The sequence below is a fragment of the Danio rerio genome, chromosome 6 (assembly GCF_052040795.2).
Source record: "Danio rerio strain M-AB ecotype USA chromosome 6, GRCz13ab, whole genome shotgun sequence".
In the NCBI taxonomy this organism is placed as follows: Eukaryota; Metazoa; Chordata; class Actinopteri; order Cypriniformes; family Danionidae; genus Danio; species Danio rerio.
In genome coordinates, this window is record NC_141026.1 from 29,584,828 (window position 1) to 29,607,345 (window position 22,518).

Genomic DNA, 22,518 nt, shown 5'->3' on the forward strand with positions numbered 1-22,518 from the left:
GTCTCAGTGACTGTGCAGATGACGATGTGTCCCCCATATGAAACGGCAACAACAAAATAGACTGACTTCTAAACAAGCACTGTGAATAATGTACGATTTCTTCTTTCATTCAAGAGCTGGTAAGTTTAATTCAGACATTTTCTTGTCTTTTTAAATATTATTTAAAGAACAGAAACTTTAAGTGACACATTTGTACACTATTGAAGATTAACGTTTTCAAAAGTGTTACCTAAATACAGTTGTCCACATTTGAAGTGGATCATTATTTTTTATCAGAGTTTTCTTAAAGCTATTGAACAACACTCATTTTTGTCCTAGGACAATTTTGAAAACATTTTTTAAATCACTTCAAGTGTTGACTACTGTATATTGAGCACTGAAAGCTACTTTTTATCAATATTCAAGACATTTATTTAAGTTTTGTTTTTGCTTGAAGCAAGATCACAGAACTTTGTACTAAAATACTCAATTACATTATATTTCAATACTGTTAGAATAATCATCATGACTATATTTTTGTTCTATTTTGTTCTTGTATAACATCGTCTGTTGCTTTGCCAATTAGATTTTTGTGCAAACTTTCACACAGGCAAGGAAATGAGGGGTAGTAGTAAGTTTAATTCTCAGAATCACACTTTCCCAGTGTGCCTATCAGATATATTGTCTTTGGCAAGAACCTGTTTTAACTCTGGCAATAATCGTCTGATAATTTGACTTGTATTGATGTGCTAACATGACTTCATTCTCTTCCGATTTGTTTCTGAAATCTTCTGTTACCAAGCAGAAAGGCTTGAAAATTTGTCCTTGAGTCATAGGAGGCTCCAAACTGCTGTGATCATGAATGTCGCAATCAGATTGCATGTGACTGATTATACCCATTTGTCTTGTCCTATGTAGATAAACACTGAAAACATCTGTTGCTCGGACCTGAATCCATTAAGGCCAAAGGTCAAAGTGTCGTCATGGTGTGTAATGTAGACGACCTAGACTTCTGCCTCTCTTCACATCCAGGGAGCATCTTAGAGGGCCTGCGCTCTCTCTGTTCCCAACCCAAATTTGTGGATGTCACCTTAAGTGCCGGCGGACGAGATTTCCCATGTCACCGAGGAATTCTCGCACTCTGCAGCCATTATTTCCATTCCATGTTCTCTGGAGATTTCATTGAGAGCATTGCTGCTCGTGTAGAGCTTCACGATGTAGATCCGGATGTGTTGTCATCCCTGCTGGACTTTGCTTATACAGGGAAACTAACCATCAACAAAAACAATGTGGAGGGACTCATTTGCACATCCAGCCAACTCCAGTTTCACACCGTCCGCAGTGTGTGCTGTCGCTATTTGCAGCACCAGATTGATGCCACAAATTGCTTGGGAATTCTTGAGTTTGGAGAGATCCATGGCTGCCCTGAAGTGGTTGCCAAAGCGTGGAGCTTCCTTCTGGAAAACTTTGAAGCAGTGAAACAGCATGAGGAGTTTTTGCAGCTGGAGAAAGACAGACTGGTGGCCTGCCTGAAGGACGAAGATCTGCACCTAAGAGACGACCGCTCATGTGCCGAGGCAGTTGTATCATGGGTCAGGCATAGTAAAGACAGTCGGATCTGTGATTTGCGAGAATTGTTGAGTTTGGCTAAGCTTTCCCTCCTTTCAGAATCCTACCTCACAGAGAACTTGCTTAAGGAGCCATTGGTGCAGAACTCACTAGAATCCAGAGAGCTGGTCGAGAGGATATGTAGAGAGGTTGGAACTTATCTGTTTATATACTGTAGACAAATTTTCAAACTAGAAAAATGTATTTGTTTTATAACGTGATATTTTTTCCTCTTCTTCAGAAGCGACAATTGACGGGAGATGGAAAGACTGAGCAGAGAGCCACTCAGGATGCTTTCAACCAACAAGAGGTTTTATTTGTGATGGGTGGTCGCTCGCTGGACGATTCAGATGATGAAGACGAGGATGAAGATGAGAACAGAGATGGAAGGTTGCATCCTAGAAATTGTGGTTTCTATAACCCAAAACTTGGTAAGGACAAGTTTAACTGACGATTGTAATGTTAAACACTTAATCAGGGTTTTCTCCAGCTGCGGCACAGATCTTTCAACTACCTATGGTGTTATTTTAATGACAAATGTTGTGACGCAGTATTACAAGTCAAGATCTCATTCATGTATTTCGAGGATGCGAATCTTTTTGCTTGAGCGCCAATTTCATCTGTTCATGCACAAGAGTTCTTGCACTCCCTCTCAAATATGCTCAGGCACACATTTTCTTGTGTGCTCACAAATAAACGCTGCTGATTTATGATTTAGTGCGTTTATCTAACGAGTATGTCTCTAACATTTATTAGATTTGCATTTATGAATGTCTCCAATAGACCTACAAAGCGGCATTAATGAGTGCAGAAGAAAAGTGAGACGGTTTTAAGTTCAGAAAGATAAAGTAATTGTGTGCAGAACCATAGACCTTGATCTATAAAGTATAATTATGGAAACTGTTCATCATTACTGAAAGCTACGTCGTGTTTGTTGCCCTCACGCATCGCGCAGCCCTGTCAGTCAAACCCTGTTTACATTAATGCGTTTTCGTTTTAAAACTCATAAGTTTTGCTACGGTTACGCCATCCGTGCACAGTAACACCAGAGTTTTTGAGCGCCAAAAACGGAGCGTTTTGGAAACGCTGAAGAGGCCGTTTTCATTCTAAAACACTGCTGCTCTGTCTCAGTGTGGATGGAGAAAAACGGAGACATCTGAAAACAGAGGCGGGGCTGCAGACCATCGCCTACCTGATTTTGGCTTTTCCTCAATATTAAGTTGCCTACACACATAGTTCAGTCTCGCATCCTCTCCTTGTAAGTTGAGACTTCACAAGTTTGATATGGAAAACTAACTCACTAGGACATGTCCGGTAAATCTTCAAAGGGAACAGTATACTTATAACACAACACCCTCGTTATGTTGTTTAACTTTCTCAACAATAAAATGAAAACATGATTTAAGGAACTGCCTATTTTCATTTGATATTAACAACTTAGCAGACAGCAGAAATGTTGAGGCGTAGTGCTGCAAATATGAGCGTCATCTTCACTATGTGGATACTTATAACAAGACGGAGCCTATAACGTCACTGCCTCCTTTCATTTTCATTGAAAATACGAAACATGCCCTCTTTTGCTGAATATCAGTTTTTAATAATGAATAATGGCCATTATTAAAAGTAAAACAAACAATAAGTTTATATATTAAAGGAAATAAAGGCAAGCAATGAGTCAATATACAGAATGTACGTGGTTACATTATTTGCGCTTAGCCAAAACATGTTACCTGAGAACAAGTAATAGATTGAAAAGACCAAAGTCGAGGAATATGCCATTAGACAAAGACAACAAGATGAATGAAATATCACGTTTAACAAATATAGTGAGATTAGATCCAGCGGGAAATCCATGATGAGCAGTCCAACGAGCTCAGGTCTCATCTGGCTAGATATGCTGCAGCGCATGCCAGAGTGTGTGTGTGTGGTCACATGATGTGCGTTTCAGTCGTTTTGGTGTAGACGAAGAGCTGTTCAGAAACACTGGGTGAAACGCTAGTGTGGACGCTGACCGTTTTCATTCTAAAACGCCGTTTTAAAACTAAAACGCACTAGTGTACACGGGGCCTCAGTCAGTCAGCATGTCATCTTAAAGGGTTAAACAAATAACACACAGCACTACTATGATTGCAGAAAAGTTTGCGATGTTATAATTCACTTACCTTTTAATACGTTTTGGTGCGAGTATAACCAGCTATAAAAAATAACAACAACTGAATGTTTTGAATGAGAAGCTGTAATGGAGCTCGGCTGAATGAATTTTGTTGTGGCACCCCGACATGGAAGAATGAATGTAGCATAGAAACCATGCTTAATATTTGATGCCTCCGGTGAACTGTCACGCCATTGTCTTTAAAATATTGAAATGTATTTTATCCCAGTATTTTTAATAGAGTTTCTGCACTAGCCTGCTGTCCCTGATGGTGCTTGTGTCTGCATGGTCTTTCATGTCATTTAAACAAAATAAAAGAATGCTTAACTGATTGTCTTTTAATTACATAACATCAATCCTGCTTAAAGGAACCTTATGAGATTGAAAATAGTCATAAAAAACTTTTTACAGGAAGTTTATCATTGGCTGAAAAACACTAGCTGTGCATATGCCCCCTTTAACTGATTACAGAATAGGTATTTTTTAAAGATTGGGTGTCTCTGTGCATTGGAACATGTTTTTTTTATTTATTATTCCTCTTTAGTTAGTGCTGCATGACTAGAGAAAATGGGAATAATACCAGTGGCATTATAGGAAACCTTCAGGACCCAAAAGCATCCATTGGGCTCAATCCCACTGTCTGGTGGGTTAGGGTTATTTTGACAAAATGTTTTGTTTCAATCAGTATTAGGCTGTCATTAGTTTTAATAATACAATTTTTTTAAATAATCCTGTAATTGACAGCAGAGAGAGATGTTCATTTTGCTGTTTGGATGTTTCCTGACATGCTTGCTAAGCTTGTCGTTTTGCTTTTAGACCCAATTTATAAGCACCGTTTTCCCAAAATCACTTTATCGGGGTGTTTGTTTTGGGTAGAGTATCCTCTTAAATTCCTGGTTTAAAGAATTGTATTATATCCTTTGAAAACTTTTGGCAAAACTTTACAATAAGGATTCATTAGTTAATGTATTTAGTAACAACATTAGTTATTAACGAGCATTAATAAATAACAAGCATTTTAAAATTTATAAAACATTTATTACAGTGTTTATTCATAGCTATTTTGTTAATACATAATACATTAACTAATGGTAATGATCATAGCTTTGTTTTTTGTTTATGCATTAGTAGGTACTGAACTATGACTAATAAATGCTGAACAAGTAATGCTCATTGCTTGCTGTTAGTAAGTACATTAGCTAATAGTAATAATAATAATAATAATAGTAATAAATTTATTTGTAATTAGGGATGGGCGATAATTTGATAACTATAATTATCATGGTACAGTATGTATATTTTTTGATAAAATGATAATGATAGTTCGATAAATGTTCGATAGGATTTACACAGTACAAGTTTACAGCCATACAGTGTTAGTTGCACTTGTAGGAGTAAGAAAAAAATAAGGTAAAAACTGTCACAGTCACAGACATTGTTGACAAGAAACATAACTACTAGTCTGGAGCAACTTATTTTTTCACAATATGACACAAAACAGAGCAACATGACAGAGCAAACTGCAGACGACTCATGTCATCAAAAGCAGGCAACGCCACAAGCCTGTTTTATCATTTAAAACAATACCACCCTTATGAAGATGCTAATTACTGACCCAAACAAGTGTTGGTAAACCAGCGCAACTAACAAGCAGAGTCTCTTGCAGGGCCGGATTAACCAACGGGCATTATGGGCAAATTCTGATTTTGGAGTGTCTATTTAGGCTAAGTAGTGCACCTCGTTGGTATAAGCTAGTTATACGATTCCCGCCCATCACCGTTTGATTGACAGAGACAACATAACTAAAGAGCGCAACAGATAGCAGTGTGAGTGGAGTAGCTCATAAAGCGTGTGGCAATATATTTTGACCCGATCAATCATGAACCCGGTTTGAATCCAGTATCTGATGAACACGTTCTTCTTTTTTCCCCACTACATATCAGATTTTGCCTACTCTTCATCACAAGGAAGCCATGTAAGAGTCATTAAGAAGTGTGTGTATTATGGAACAGTAAATGCTGAATTAAGATTGTTCTTTTGTTTATTATTTTATTATTTACATTGTCAGACAGTTAAAACATTTCACAAAATGTGTTAAATCTGCTGCACAAAAGGATAGGTATGTTGAAAATCCTTTAAAATTGATAGATAGGCAATAAAGATTTGACAATTATCGTGATAATTACCAATATCAACTGATATGAAAAAAATATTGTGATAATTTTTTTTTTACCATATCACCCAGCCCTATTTGTAATGAACCTTTCTTACACTCCAGGCGCTGCAACAGTATAAAACAATAATAAAACATCATTACTCCATAAAAACAATCACATTGACAACACAATACACAACAACAGTGACAACTATAAAACTATAACTTAAAAGCTTCACTTAAGAGATTTCGAGAGATTTTTTAAAACATTCAAAAGATCTATCCTAATAGGAGGGCTTCAATTTCACAGCCTGAGAATGACCTCCCAACCATAGTTTTGGGTTTATTAGAATGTTACACATATTACAGCGTCTTTACCAAATTAGCAAGTAGTTCTGCAAAAGGTGAATTGCAACAATCAAGCCAAGATGTTAAAAAAGCATGGATAAGCCTCATGCATTCAATGTTCCGATGGTGACAAAAAGCTACTTTCATAACATTCTTAAAATGAGTGTTAAAAGTCAGATGTGCATTAAAAATCACACCGAAATTCCACGCCTGCACTTGAGGGAGTATCTGGCTTTCGTCTACTGTCAGTTTTGAAATATTTTATCTTTTTAGACCAGCTGAAGTGCCAATCAATAGAACTTCAGATTTTAAACAGTTTAACTGCAGGTAGTTTTGTTTCACACAGGCCTGAACCTCCAGTAAACAAGCAGATAAGGTTGAGAGTTCTTATGTCATATCAAGTTAAATCTGGGTATCATCTGCGTAGGTGTCTGGATCACCAGTGATCTAATCCTTGCAGATCGCTGGAGGGCTACACATCTGTCACTTAACAGGACTATAAATACCAACATACACTTCACACACACACACAAGTTCCTGATTTCCCCTGATTGCACACACACACACACACACACACACACACACACACACACACACACACACACACACACACACACTTAAGGTAGCTTAGCATAGACTGATTACCTGGACTTTATATTCACTCCACAAACACACGTCGCTGAGTCCTGTTGTTCTAACTTTACGAAGCGTTTCTGTGTCTTGTTTTTCCTTGACGTGTTTCCTGACCCTCGCCTTGTGTATTGTTTATGCTGTTAGCCACCTCTACCAATCTCTTCACCTGTGACCCGACTACACTTTTGGATTGCTCTTTATGTTACCGTATGCTTCTGCTTGTGACCATTGCCTGCCTGACTACTATTGTTGAAAAGCCCCTATTTTGCATTATAAAAAGTCATATTTTGGTTTTAAGGGTCTCCATCAACAGGCTGATATGCAAGCAGGGTTAAAAAACACTCTCATTGTCTTATAATATGCATATATTTTACCAAATTATCCCAAAAACTCCTATATGTTTCGTTCAGTGATTCATTTGTTCCAAAACCATTCCTTTGTGTGAGGCCAATCTGCGCTGATTGGTCTAATGACCCAGTCTGTTGTGATTGGTTGACTGGGTTCAGCGCGAGAAATGTCCACCATGCCTATGAAAGAAGTAGCAGAGAGTATGTGAGAGCCCAATGCAGGAATGCAATAAAGGCAGTTAAACATCAGCATATTACTCTATTTTTAACCACAACCCCAAGTAATAACAGTGACACACATTCAGTATTAATGTGGCAAAATTGAACTCTTTTGAAAATTAACTGTGCTGCGCTTGTGGGGAACAGCTAATTTTAGCCATAGCAAAGACAAATGGCACAGGATCACGAGTTCAGAAACGCATGTAAATTTGTAAAGGAAGAAGTATGCAGTACATTTTCAACGTGGTTTTGGATGTGATATGTGAATAGCCCATAAAGATTTAACCTTTTTAACAAAAAAGGTTATTACACTTATTACACTTGCATGTTATGGTCCAGAGGATAAAAAAACTGGTCTATATGAACTGTAACAGTAACTGACAAAGTCCCTGTCAACGTCTGACAAAGTCCCATATATAATCTCTATATAGTCTCTGCTGTTCCTTTAATAGTAAACGGCCAGCAAATCCCGCATTGCAGCGTAGGTTATTGTATCAAAATTCAGAAAAATGACAGGAACAAACACAGCACCAGGTCGGCTATACTTTGGTATTGTTGTGAAAAATTTACTTTAACCTATTATTTCCTGCAGCCGAATCTCCATCTGTCAGTGATCGTCATCTTCGCGTCATGATCAGTCCTGTGATCCCTGCGTTCCACTAGCATCTAAAGGGAAAGGCATGTTCACATTTTCCCGAAATCGGTACTACATATTTGGTGATGTACCGTGTCGATGTATTCAGCCAAAAGATTCAGACCCAACTCGATTCATTTATTTGACTCTGAATCGACTATTTTGTTAAAAAATCAATAGTTTCAACAAAGTGCTCTTTCAGATTTAAACCTCAGCTGGATGATTTCATTCACTTTCGGTTACACACTGCATGGAAAGTGATTTTCAAAAACCCCTAATAGGTGCTTTTTATTAAAGATGCTGCATTCGGATTCTCATCTCTATTGGCGGAACTGTTTGGTTACAATAGTAATAGCCCAATAATTACAATAGTGATATCCCATACTTTTAAATCATCTATCCAAGAGGCAACATATAAATAGTAAAAAGAGTAGGACCCAATACAGACTCCTGAGGAACACCCTGACACAATGAAACCGTTTTAGACCTGTTTTTGCAGCAGAATAAAACAAACTGAGTAAAAGTTCTGGAAGAAAACATTAACATTTAAAAATGAAATAAGTTGTGACCCTTTTTAAGTTGAAAAGGTGAAAAAAAGCATGTATATGCAAACCTTAAGTATGTAGTATTAAAAAAACAAGTGAAAAAAATCATGAATACTCTGCACATGTGAAATAACTGAGTGTGTTTTATTCTTTTCTTTTTCATAGGACAGTGGTTTCAGCTACCTGACTTTCCCAACTACAATAAATGGGGGTATTCGGTTATCTCCCTAAATAACAATGTGTACGTCACAGGTGAGCTTATCTGAAAAAATTTTTTCTTTGCCATGTTTACTAAGGTATTAAAGGAGTGATCCACTAAAATATCATACAGTATTTTAAAATTTAGTTGTTGTGTAATGTTGCTGTGTGAACATAAACAACATCTCTAAATGTAATATGCTCGATTCAATGCAAAGGGAGATATTGGCTGTTAAAGAGTTAGCTTAGCAAAACAGAGAAAAATATTTGGGGACTACAAAAAATACATCAGGGTTAATAAGATCATAAAGTCTTCAGGTTATGTGCATTCACCACGTGCATACACCTGTACAGTGAAGGGGTGTGTCCTAGGCACTGTAATGTTATAGCAGAGAAAGCTAAAGGGCTCCATTTTAACGATATAGGCACAAAGTTCAAAGCGCAGGGTGCATAAGCATTAATGGCATGTCATAATCCACTTTTGTTATTGTAAAGATGGGAAAACACACTCTGCGCTGTGGCACATGTTCTAACAGGGTTGATCTTATTCTCTTAATGAGTTATGGATGTTTTAAGCATAAACCAATCATAGTCTCATATCCCATACCTTTAAGAGTCTGTTTCGTTGCTCCATGGCACATTTGCTATTAACATGATGGATTTTGTAAGTGGAAAAACTGAACACTTCAAAACAGTTTAGAAAACAGTTAAACAGCATCTGCAACAGGAGGATAATGAGCCTCCTCCATTCAGCCTTTACTTTCACTTTCACTTTTTTGTGGATAAGGAAGTGTGTTGTATGCTCTCCACTGAAGACATGCATTAGCCCACATAATAATTTTGTTTGTTTAGCACAAAGATTTTTTTCAAAACTATTTCAAAATTTAGTTCTAATTTCCAGCAAACACACAAATAAACAATAATAACAAAGAGTGGTCAAACAACTGGGTTATATCCAAACACATGCCATGCCCCATATGGTCCAAATTTTAGGAAAACAAATATAAATATGTTTCCGATTTTTTTGTGGATCTGATATAATTGGATCCTTTGTTTTTATTGACGTTTACATTTGCATTTAGCAACAACACACAATAAAGGTCAGACTGTCAGAAATCGCACTACAGAAAAACACTTGGACATATGTGAAAACAGAAAAACTTCATGGGACTTAACCAAAGCACATTATTGGCTACACTAAGGTCTTCTCTTTCCAAAAAAAAAAAAAAAAAAAGTTATTAAAGAAACAATGGCAGGGAAATTAACATAAATATCATGTTGCCATTTGGCAACACCATGCGGTAGAGGGTTTATTTTAATTGTGTTCCAGAGAATTATAAATATTTAGCTAACATTTGAAAAAGGACAACTTCCAGAATCTCTCCCAGTTCAGTGCTGGATTTGGCTAAAAACTCCTCAAAGAAGGAGCAGCTCCATCCATAATAGACGAAGATGTGGATTGCGAGCCACAACCTGTTAGTATTTTCATTTGTTAAAATGTATCTAATACATGTATAGTGTCTAGCGTCTGTGTTATGTAGCAAGGATGTAAACAAGGATGTAAACAACGGGAAATGCTGTTTGGCACCATTGACAATTTAGCTACAAATTCATATTTATCCGTCAAACTGCTGTAAACACCCCAAAATCTTCAGCAATGCTGCTGTGTCTCTCTTTGCAGCCACTTTACCTGCGTTCTAAATCTCAAATAACGAACTCGTAAAATATATGTGAACGCTTCATATTACTTGCACATGCTTACAACCGGAATATATGTGAAAGACACTTGTCAGATTTTATTTTAGAGAACAGATGTTAGGTTCAGCTGTGTCCTTTTCATTTTCTGTACGATTCAGGCTCAAACTGATGGGGCTAACAGCTACTCTGACTGACAGTATTTACACAGCAGAGGCACATCACGCTATTAGAGATGTGGATCCGATCCGTGAATACAGCACATTATGTCAGCTGACCAATCAGAGCCTCTTGAGGGCGAGCCTTTCGGAGGAACTAGGAAATATGACAGTTGTTTTCATGTAGCTGAATATAATCAAAGTAAGCTATATGAAAAATAACATGATTTTCTACAAATGAAGCATGAGCACACATTGATTTCTCCTCATAAACACAACCAAGCCTTAAAAATACACTCTGGACCACTCCTTTGATAAGGTGCTGTTTGTTTGGTGTAGTTTTTATGTCTCAAACCATAACATAAGTTCTATTTTTACCATGGAAAAAAAACTAATTCACAGATTTTTAGGGTATTTATAGAGACTGGGCCTTTGAGAGAGGATCAGTGAGATTTATAGTTTTATTAGACACATGAATGGAACGTCATCTCCATTGAGGATTTGGAGATGCTGAGATAAAACAGTCCCCTGTCTTATAGGCAATCCTGCTAAGACTCGCATAAGACCTGAAACCACTTTAGAAATTTGAGCACTACAGGACACAAAAAAGCAAAGTATTAACTTTGTGATGACCTGGAAAAATTGAGCCGTTATTGCCAAATGTAGCCTGGTCACCAACAGGGACAGTTGAACCTTCTAGCTGAGCTGGGAATTTACTCAGATAAATCAGCTAATGCTTCATCTGATGTGAATCCCATTTGACATACTTTGTCTAACTCTCAGGAGGATCAAGAGGCTCTCAGTCCAACACCTGGTCCACCACAGAAACCTGGAAGTACATCACTCGTGAAGGGAAGTGGGTCACAGTCGCACCAATGTTGCGGCCGAGAACTAACCACTCTTCTGCAACTCTCAATGGAGAGATTTATGTAATTGGGGGTGAGAAAACATATTAGTTTCCAACTGGAGATTTCAGACAAATGCTTTCTTGGGTAGACTTGCATTCAGTACTGAAGATGTTTCCATGCATTGTTTTTCATTGACAGGAACTACAACAGATTTCGTTGAACGTTATGACCCATTCAGCAATTGCTGGACTCTGACCAGCCCAGCACTCAAGTATGTGACTAACTTTACAGCCACGCCTTGTGAAGGAAAACTATACCTCATTGGCTCTTGTGCAGTTAAATATAATGCCCTAACCATGCAGTGCTACAACCCTGTCATAGGTAAGAGCAGTTGTGGAATTAAAAAAAAAAATTCAAGGTGGATGTTATTGTTGGTGGGGATTTGGGGTGGTCCTTTAGCTACACACACAAACAATGATAACAAAATAGGTCTAAATAAATTTTTAATTTGACAAAATGTTTTCTTTTTTAAATAACCACCAACCATTAATAATCTTGAGCGTCATTTTTACACAAATCATGAAATTAAAAGGGACAATTGATTTCTTGACAATGCAAGTCTTTCCGATCGCACACAAGTACATGCTCCAAAATAAATAAAGGGAAAGAAAAACATACTGTATAGATGGTCAGTTTAAGATAGGCTATTCCATAAAACGCTTTATAGGCTCGGAGTCTTTTTGCTTATGATCGCCCTTATTGTTCACTTTTAAATGTATAGGTGTTGCATAAAATAATATAGTAGTTTTAATTTGATAAGTAATATTTCTTTGCTGAGTCCTCCTTGATGTTTCGATAACGCATAATAATCTTTACACCACATTTTGCGTGAAACATGCACATTTAAATGCAAGCGTGTGTGTGAAAGACTGAGTGAAAGAGCGCTCGCATCACAGCTCTGTTGTGATAACAATAATTGTTTGTTTGTTCAGTTGTCTGGATTTTCATCGTTTCTTGATGATGCAATGGTTTTTTTTTTTTTTTTTTGTCTGATTCCCTCTGACCTGGGTGGGTTGTGTGAAGTTTGATTTGGGGGATATTCTGGGGGCAAGGTTTGCATGACACACTGCGAGCTACTAGCCCGACAATGGAAAACGAGATGATTTTGGCCTTACTGCTCATGCTCCCAGGCTATTGGCATGGTACGGCCCGATAAAAGCCCTGGCTCGCACTGGCCTGACAGTGGAAATGCGGCTAGTGATTCTAAACATGCAACACATCATCTGCGTTCTGATTTTAGGGATAATAATGATGGTTCATTTTAGAAACAGACCTAGAATCTGCTGTAACTTAGATATTAACGGTGAAACTTGGGTCGCTAAAGTAAACGTTAGCAAGCCCTGTTAACTGTCTAACGGAGAACATAGAACAGCTTAAGTTACACTCTGATCTAGCTGCCTAAACTGTTCTGAAATGCAGTTATGCATGGCAGGTACAGCATACATATATATTATCAAACAACTTAAAATCATACCTTCTGTTCTCTTCTTTTTAGAATGCAAAAAGTTGCGTCTGAACTGCTCTCCACACACTGTACTGCGCTTGTGTGTGGCTCCTTATTACAATACTGAGTTCTGATTGGTCAATCGTCATTGTTTAGAAGTCATAAATGACCATATATAGAGAAGTTAAATAGTTAATGATAATTTTTGCATTACATACACTGTTGTTAATTTAAAGGGGATGGTGGTTTAACAAATGGGATGATTTTTGTTTTTAGTTTTTTTTTTCCATAAAGGGGATAACATCCCCCCTCAAATCAAGCACTGGGTAAGAGATAAGACATGGCCATGTGGTTTGGATGCATTTAAAGTTTTTTAATAGAAAAGTATCAATAAAAAATAAACATTGTGTGTTATAACAGACACTCTAACTTATTTAGTAATTCAGAACTATTTAATGAAACATGTTTTACAAGACTCTGATTAAATTATAATGTTATTCGCTAATGGAGGCCTGCCAACATCTAGCGGTTGATTCTGTGTTTTTTGAGTACACTTTTGTAAATGTATTCTCTTCTTCAACAGATAGCTGGTGTATCATCGGCTCTCCATTCATTCCTAAATATCTCTCTTCTCCCTGCTCTGTCTCTATGGATGGAGTCATTTACCTAATTGGAGATAACACTAAGAAGGTTTATTCATATGATCCAGACAGCAATGTGTGGGAAAAGGTGAGTTCTAGATCATGCAAAAATAATGAATAAAGTTGAACTTGTTCTGACTCCTGGGGTCCGTCCTTCATACCTCGCTTAAATGGTCTAGGATAATTTTACTAGAAATTTTAATTTTGATAACTGATCTCTGGCTAATTTGGTTCTTCAAACAAGTTCACAAATCAGATTAAAATGTCTGGATAAAGTGATCTGGGATAGCTACGTGTGTTGTGAAGGACAGATATATCGATCCTTGAAATCATGATTTTTTTTTTTACTATTTTTCCAAGTCTATATAACTACTACTGTAAGAAAATATCAGCATTTGGTACAAACTTTTAATGTTACCTTAGCTTGAAAAGACCTCATCTAATTCTGTTTATATGAAATAAGCCTGCTCCTGAGCAGGTTTAAGCTACCAGACCGTTGCTACTGTATGTCAACAACTCTCGGATGAGTTTTGAAGAACGAAACAATCCTGGATTGTGTCAAATGGTCAATAACCAAATCTAGCTAATTGAGTACTCCATGTGCGAAGAACGGACCCCTGTATGTTTGTCGATTTTTATTTATTTTATTTTATTTTTTCATTCCCCAGATTCAGTTTCTAAACATGCTTCATGAGAATGGCGATTTGGTTGTTCTTGGAAGGTACTTGTTTGTGACTGGGGGGCATTGGAAGGGCATGGAGGGGGATTATGGGGTTGAGGTGGAAATGTATAACCGAGCCTCCAACACGTGGAAGGTGGAGTGCTTCCTTCCAAGGCTCTGGACATACAGTGGCTGTTGTTCTGTTTTCTTGGACACTTCTCAGTGGACTGAAATATTCCCTGATGAGACCTAGAGTCCTTCCTTTGAAGGCTGATTTATACTTTCGCCTGGCACCGCGTCGCGGACCTCCGCTGACTGCACGTGCACCTCATGAAACAAACGAGGCTTTTATACTTGATGCGTTCGCCATTGTAATTACATTTAAAATGACAGTGGCCGGTCAATTAAAACCCACCGTAAAACCAGACTAAGGAACATAAAAAAGGACTACGTCATGTCATTATTATCGTTCATGATTTTTAAACTAATAATGTTTATAATATTTTTTAATGGTTATGAAGATTTTTATAACGATTCAAATTTTTAAAAATCAAACTTGCATCCCTTGCTTTTGTTAATATCTCAGACAGTTCTAGCTATTATAGTTTATTCAAATATTAATGACAAAAGAACAAAATAAATCAATTAAGTTAACATAACACTTTTATTAAGTTTATGTTGACTGATCATTCAAAATGTATGTTGTCCAAGTGAAATCTTAAGAATAGTGTTGTTTCAGCTCAAATTAAGTAGTTTAAACAAGCAAAAAAATAAATAAATAGGGCATCATTGTATTGTAATTGCTCCGGTTACTAAAGTAACCCTCGTTCTCCGGGGGAGGGAATGAAAATGCTATGTGTAAACTTACACTATGGGGATTTCGTCAGAATCCAATCATCTGAAAGGGTATACGAAGTGCCAATGAAATGCAAATGAGTTGGCAGCTTAAGCATGCACAGCTGGCGCTACTTAACATCAATTTGAAATTAAAAGCGCAGCGCGTACCAAGCTGAGGTATCCTTTTCTAGCTGAAGAGATTTTCACCCTCAACAGCTAAGGGGTAATCATTGTGGTGAAGGAACATAGCATTTCTGTTCCTCCCTCGTGTAACGAGGGTTATTTTAGTAACTGAAGCGGTCCCTCTTGGGAGGAGAACTTCAAAGCTATGTGGAAACTTCCACTATGGGGAAATGTATAGAAAACGCCACAATGTTTGAACCTTACCTTGCCCCCAATGAGAGGTTATGCCATGCCAAGAGCGTGAGTGCACTTGCATCACCAGAGGTGCGGTCTTCCAACATGTTTCCTGGCCCTTACTTATTTCACTTCAACAGAAGTTTTACAGATTTAGATATATTTTTCAGGAGTTGTAATGCATCTAGTTAATTTCTAGGAATTTTAATACGACAGTATGTTATGTTATCAGTATCGGGAAAGCGTGCTGTCCCGATAGGGATGACGCTGCGGAGGCCACCTGCTGCCCAAGTGGGGAGACCTGGTGGCAAGAAGACATATAGACTAGCCCTGAGAAGGGGGAGTACACATATAAAAAAAGAGATGGTTAGCGGGGAGGGATGACACGGGTCCGCCTGGGAGAGGGGACTGCACTGTGGCTGAGTAAGTGATATGTGATTGCTGATAAAGACCGTCCTCCCACAACTCGTAAGCCACTGCCAAATTGCACCAATCCTGCGAGCTGGAAGGCATCATGTCCATGACTGGCAGTGTTAGCGTTGTCACATCCCGGGAAGGGGAAAAATTTTCAATTGAGAACTTGGTGGCATTGAGAAACGCCATGGCCCTCCACCGGGGAAAAAACAAGTTCCCTCTTCTCCAGATGGCCCGTCTTAGGGAGGCTTCGAGGTCCGTTTACCGGACTTAACGGTGCCCTGGCGGGAGGGGCTACCTGCTTACGAGGTGCTTGACGCGACCGCTTGGCCGAAAGTTTAGGTGGAGATGGGGCAGCTCTCGTAGTCAGGTGCCCTCGGCAAGAAGCAGTGGATGTGGATGGCTCTGCTGGTGGAGCGATCTTACCTTCCCACCGATAGATGACATTTCCCATCGAGTCCAACTGCTCTTTTACTGCTCTGAATTCCTGGGTAAATTCACCAACTGTGTCGTCGAACAGGCCAGCCTGGTATATGGGCAAGTCAAGAAGTGGACTTTGTCAACTTTGCACATATCTGCCAGGTTTAGCCAGAGGTGGTGCTCCTGGATCACTAATGTGGCCATCATCCTCCCCAGCGCACAGGCAGTGGACTTAGTGGTTCAAAGAGCATAGTCGGTTGTGCTGCAAAGCTTGTGTAACAAGCCTGGGTCGGAACCACCCTTGTGCAGCTGGCCAGTGCCTGCACTTGGAGGTGCTGGTACTGTAGGAGGCCATAGCATGCAGAGTGAAGGCAGCCTGGCCTGCGGTTCTTTAGGCTTTGGCTCCGAGGGAGACAGATAACCTGCAGGCTTAGGAAGGGAGACAAGGTTGACCCTGCCTGGAAGAGGCACCACGCGGACAAAGATTGACCGCAATGGCACGCTCGATCTGTGGGATCGTCTCGTAGCCCCTGGCTGCTTCACTGTCAAGGGTGGTGAGGGCAGAAGCGCATGCAGATCGGGCCGAGAAAGGTGCCCTTGAAGACTGCTTGAGTCTACTGGGCACCTACATAAGAAGGAGATGGGAGGCCTGGCCTTCTTGGTATCCTCCACGTAGCACCCTGCGAGCGAGCACCACATTAACATGCTGGACTCCCAGACATGAAACACAATGCTCGTGCCCATCATCCGGGGACAGGAAATCACCGCATTCCAGAAACGCATAGTCGGAGAGACATCTTGAAAAAGATGCACTGCACAACTGTGGTGCTCTTTTAGGAAATTCGCAACAATTCATACCACTCTGGAGGATGGGACTCAAAGAACGCCAGGCAAGGAAGAAACCCAGCTGGACCATCAGCCACCGCGTATAACACACTCTGGACTGGGAGACCGCTCTTTCTCTCTCTCTCTCTCTCTCTCTCTCTCTCTGTAGAAACAGCTGGAGGAACCCTCATTCACTCTCTCAGAATCTTTGTGAAAGGATCTGAAGTGAAAAGGATGCCTCAGCTTGGCACACACTGCACTTTTATTATAAATTGATTGTAAATACCACCAGCTGTGCATGCTGACGCTGCCAACTAATTGGCATTTTCTTGGCCCGTTTCAGATGATTGGATTCTGACGAAATCCCCAAAGTGGAAGTTTCCACATGGCCTTGAAGTTTCCCTCCTGAAGGGGAACTAAGGGTTTCTTTAAACTTGTTAACAAAAACTTTCCTTCTTTCCTACGGCTGTCGAAATTTCTAGCTAAGAATTATTATTCATCTGGTTATCCCTATGATTGCGCATGGACAGATCATATAGATGTCTATACAGGTGTACCAGATTCAGACAATATCTCTTTAAAGTGATAAAAAAGAATATTAAAATCAAATGCGGTGCATCGTGAACTGTTCGCTTGAGTCAAAAATTCCGCCAGGCGAAATTATGTTGCACGCCCTTAAAGCAAACCCAACACATCAATGACGTCACAGTCGCCACACATACTCAAGCGATCTAGCAAACACGTCCATTATAAATCAGCCTAAAGCCCTTCACTAAGGATAGTCATGATAACAATTGAGAAAATATCAATGTGACAAAACACGTGTGCGCAAATTCTCACAACACAAAATAGAGAAGCATGCTGCAAGTAAAGGAGGAACATTCAAATTCTCTCAATACATGCTAAAAGGGAAAAATGCAAATAGTGCAGACCACAATGGAAATGTGTCAGCGACAAACATGATTGGTTTCTGTTTAGAGATCACTGTTTATTTAATGTTAATTGTACAATTTGTCAGATTATTAATGTTACAAATATGCACATTCAAGCTTTCTCAACACATGCTAATAGAGAAACTTGCTCCAAATAGCGCAGACCACAACGGGAATGTGTCAGGGGATTTTGAATTTGACAAACACGACTGCTTCCTTTTTAGAGTTGTTAATAAAACACAATTCATTTAATGTTAATTGTACAATTTGTCAGATTATTAGGGTTACAAATATGCAAACAACAACAAACTATATGACCGGTACGTTAAAATAAACCCAACAATCCAACAACTATTAAAAAAATTGGCAAGTGACATAAGCGACGTATTTAAGTGCTGAACTAAACATGCTTACTGTATACAAATCTTTTCTTGTTTAGAACTTCGAAAAGCTAATCAAATGTGTAGAGCAGGGGTCTCAAACTCAAATTGGTTGGGGACCATTTCAGTGACTGACAACTCATAGGAGGGCTGTTTTAACATTCAAGCACAAGAAAAAAGTGATGTAACTGGTGCATATTAAGACAACAGACATGATGTTTATAATTTTAGCATTTCATGTCACAAATTAAAAAATTAGCATGTTTGCTTCACAACGGCTGGAATATATCAGTGACTGATTAAATAAGCATTTTTAGATTTTAATATTCATAATAATAATGCTAATAATTATTTTTATTCTGTCCCAATCAATTGTTGCTTTACCAAATGTTTAGTGTAAGAACAGCAGAATGGAGTTTGGGTAACTTTACTTAATTTACTGGCAATTGTTCTTCTCAATATCTTTCTTTTTTTTGTAAAAAAAAAAAAAAAAACAACGAAGAGAAAAGTAAGTATTTATTCACATTTACTTTAACATGTTTAAGTCAACCAGCATTAAAATGCACATAGTTGTCAAATAAATCTCAATACGCATATGAGGAAAATCTAGTAAATGAGACCATTTGAATCAAATTGTAGCAAAGTTAGCAAATTTGTTACACCACCGGCATAACGTGTTAGCCATGAAACAGTGTTTGTTCAACAAAATACAGGTGGTGTAAAACTGATAATAATCAAATGACCCTTGAATATTTACAAAGATAGTGCTTTAGTAAAAATAGAGCATGTATGCACATTTATTTTAACGTTTAAATCAGCCCCAAAAATAGTTTGCATGTACATTACTCTCGACCTCATGCTCAGAAAAAACAAAAGTCATACAGTATAATAGAGTGCAGTACTTTAACCATCCAATCAAATCTTGTTATATTTTTGACGCTGTAAATGGCCCGCAGACGGAGAGTTTGAGACCCCTGGTGTAGAGGCTTCAGAACCGAGCCAGGAATTTCTCAGACAGAAAACACATTTCAGATATACTCATAAGAAAATATCAGTATATGAGATATACATTAATGTTCTGCCTTATTTTTAATCGCCACATACTGACATCATGACATTATGGTTCATCTTCAGTTTGTGTTGCATTCAAATTTTAATCACTTGATCCACTTGAAGTTTCTGATTTTTATTAAACCAAACCTGTCAACTGTGAACACGATTTAAAGGAAGAGCAGAGTCCACCCCAGAGTCCTACAGTAAGTATTTTAACTGGCAAACAAGTGCTGTATGGTTACAAAAAGAATTATGTAGCCACTTTAAAAGTATTTTCTTATCATGTTTGAAGTGAGTTATTTCTTTGGTCAAAATAAAATAAGAGCACTTTTCTCAACCTAAACTTTAGAAAAATGAAAATTCTGTAATCAGATTAACAATCATAATGTGAAATGACTTGCTTTGAATATAAAATGTTTTTTAGTTGTATTTGTATATTGACTTTTGTGCATCTGCTTTTTTTCTGCCTAGTTCAAGTTGTCTTTGCTTTTATGTTGCCAATAAAACTCTTTTATTTAAATGGCATTTAGTTTGACACCTTAATAAATATACACTCACTGGTCACTTTATTAGGTACACCTTACTAGTACTGGGTTGGACCCACTTTTGCCATCAGAACTGCCTAAATCCGTCGTGGCATAAATTTAACAAGGTACTGGAAACATCCCTCAGAGATTCTGGTCTATATTGACATGATAGTATCATGCAGTTGCTGCAGATTTGTCGACTGCACATCCATGATGCGAATCTTCCATTCCACCATCCAAAAGGTGCTCTATTGGATTGAGATCTGGTGACTGAGGAGGTCATTTGAGTACAGTGAGTACATTGTCATGTTCAGAAACCAGTCTGAGATGATTTGTGGTTAATGACATGGAGCGTTATCCTGCTAAAAGTACTAGCCATTAGAAGATGGGTCCACATTGGTCATAATGGGATGGAAATAGTCAGCAACAATACACTGGTATGCTGTGGTGTTGACACGATGCTCAATTGGTACTAATGGACTAAAAGTGTGTCAAGAAAATATCCCTCACACCATTACACCACCATCACAAGCCTGAACCATTGATACAAGGCAGGATGGATCCATGCTTTCATGTTGTTGACACCAAACTCTGACGTGACCATCCGAATGTCGCAGCAGAACTCGAGACTCATCTGACCAGGCAACATTTTCCCAATCTTTTATTGTCCAATTTTTGTGAGCTTGCACGAATTGTAGCCTCAGAGGCACCCGGTGGGGTCTTCTGCTGCCGTAGCCCATCTGCCTTAAGGTTAGATGTGTTGTGCGTTCGGAAATGCACTTCTACATATCTCGGTTGTATTGAGTGGTTATTTGAGTTACTCTTGCCTTTCTATCAGCTCAAACCAGTCTGGCTATTCTCCTCTGACCTCTGGCATCAACAATTTGCACCTACAGAACTGCCCCTCACTGGACATTTTCTCTTTTTCAAACCATTCTCTGTAAACCCTAGAAATGGTTGTGTTTGAAAATCCCAGCAGATCAGACCAGCCCGTCTGGCACCATCAACCATACCACATTTAAGTCACTTGAATCACCTTTCTTCCCCATTCTGATGCTGACCATGTCTACATGACTAAATGAATTGAATTGCTGCCATGTGATTGGCTGATTAAATTGTTTTTATTAGTGAGCAGTTGGGCAGATGTACCTAATAAAGTGGTTGGTGGGCATATTTGAATAGAAATAAAGTGATTGTTTACCAATACCGGCTAAATCACATTCTGTTTATAGTTTACTCTATTAATCCCAATGCCCAATATTATTAATAAAATATTCATTTATTGTTTTATTCTTATTGTTCCTTTTTCTGAACATTTAATTAGATTAATTTTGATGATTGTATATTGTAGCTGTATATGTTCATGTTATCTAATGTTTTATCCAAGTGTTAAATGTTTTGACAATATTTTTACAAATCCTTACAGTTCAAAACTCTAGTAGTAGTCATGAACTTAAATTTATTTTTAAGAAAGTGCCAACAATGACTGGAATAACCAGTGTTGTATTTGTTCAAGCATGACTTGCCGCGTCTGTAACTATGGAGGTTGAAAAGCTTGCGCTTTAATTCTCATGGCAACTCGCGGGAGCGTCCGGTTTCCATGGCAACCACAGGAACCCACATAAGAGCTGTGATTGCAACTTTTGCACTTGTGGCTCACTCCTGCTGAATATTTCGCGATCATTTACTTATATGCGTTATTAAAGCATTGCTATTTTGTGCAAAGCACCGTGCAACCTTTTCCTAGAGTTAAACTTCTAAAGCTAAACTGTTAAAACAGTTCAACTTTATTACTTTGCATAGCAGCTTGCTGACCCCTCCTTATGCGTTTAATACACTAAAAAGTCTGAGGACAACTGGAAAAACTCGCCGTTCGTTTACTGAAGTGCACTGGATCCCGACCAGTTTCCAGATGAGCTGCGACGAGGATCAAGGACTGGAAGCCGTGATTCAGGTGCGTGTTTTCCAGTAGGAAAACTGATCTTCACCAGCTGTAACTTAAATAGGTTATTGCACTGTTACCCTTTCAAAACAGCATGTGTGAATGAAAGAGGAGAGAGCTTGATTTAATATTAACGAGCCTTGCAATGTTTCAACAAATTAAGGTCGATCAGGAGGTCAGTTTCAGGTTCTTCTGTGAAACTTGAAGACAGGCGACTCATTTCCTTCTGCTGTTTGTGACATCCTGCGAAACCGAAACAGAGACAGACGTGAGCAGCTAGTTACTATAAATAATACATACTAAATTAATTAATACGCACTGTTTTTGACTAAGGTAATGCACTACATGTTGATTAACTGAAATGTTTAATTTGAATTAGAAATATATTGATTAAAGAATGATAATAAATAATTTTTAAAATTGTGCACGTTTTTCTTATTTGAAAAAGGAGACATTTCATTTAATATGAAATGCAAATATATCAATATAATTTTATGTAGAGAAGA

The 22,518-nt window shown here is 38.3% G+C and overlaps 2 protein-coding genes across 6 annotated transcripts in view; both read left to right on the forward strand.

Moving 5' to 3' along the window:
* Positions 1-16: 16 nt before the first annotated feature.
* Positions 17-19,972, forward strand: klhl30 (kelch-like family member 30). 2 transcript variants are annotated; one of them, XM_087257291.1, is made up of 8 exons: positions 17-119; positions 898-1,736; positions 1,829-2,018; positions 8,786-8,872; positions 11,455-11,610; positions 11,718-11,900; positions 13,607-13,752; positions 14,333-19,972. In XM_087257291.1, the coding sequence occupies exons 2-8, from the start codon at positions 963-965 to the stop codon at positions 14,576-14,578; spliced, it is 1,782 nt and encodes a 593-aa protein (XP_087113417.1). In that variant the 5' UTR covers positions 17-119; positions 898-962; the 3' UTR covers positions 14,579-19,972. The 2 variants fall into 2 exon arrangements, 1 of the variants encoding a protein (XP_087113417.1); XR_015493716.1 differs by lacking the exons at positions 13,607-13,752; positions 14,333-19,972 and having other exon boundaries at positions 8,786-10,953; positions 11,011-11,610; positions 11,718-11,920.
* Positions 19,973-21,679: 1,707 nt separating this feature from the next.
* The window catches only part of crocc2 (ciliary rootlet coiled-coil, rootletin family member 2), an 86,104-nt gene continuing 85,265 nt past the window's right edge, over positions 21,680-22,518 (forward strand). For 3 of the 4 annotated variants that reach the window (XM_087257284.1, XM_087257281.1, XM_087257282.1), the window contains exon 1: positions 21,680-22,024. Coding sequence is in view for 2 of the 4 variants with exons in the window: in XM_087257281.1 (XP_087113407.1) it covers positions 21,983-22,024 (42 nt within the window). In the remaining 2 variants the exon portion in view is untranslated. Of the gene's footprint in view, positions 22,025-22,175; positions 22,281-22,518 lie in introns of all 4 variants that reach the window. The other variant, XM_087257285.1, reaches the window with a different exon arrangement.

Bases quoted from the DNA above. Each gene is read 5' to 3' on its own strand.
- klhl30 (XM_087257291.1), top strand. From the start codon at position 963: ATGGTGTGTAATGTAGACGACCTAGACTTCTGCCTCTCTTCACATCCA. The intron at 11,611-11,717 runs GTGAGAAAACAT...TTTCATTGACAG, and splicing joins AGAGATTTATGTAATTGGGG to GAACTACAACAGATTTCGTT. The intron at 11,901-13,606 runs GTAAGAGCAGTT...CTTCTTCAACAG, and splicing joins GTGCTACAACCCTGTCATAG to ATAGCTGGTGTATCATCGGC.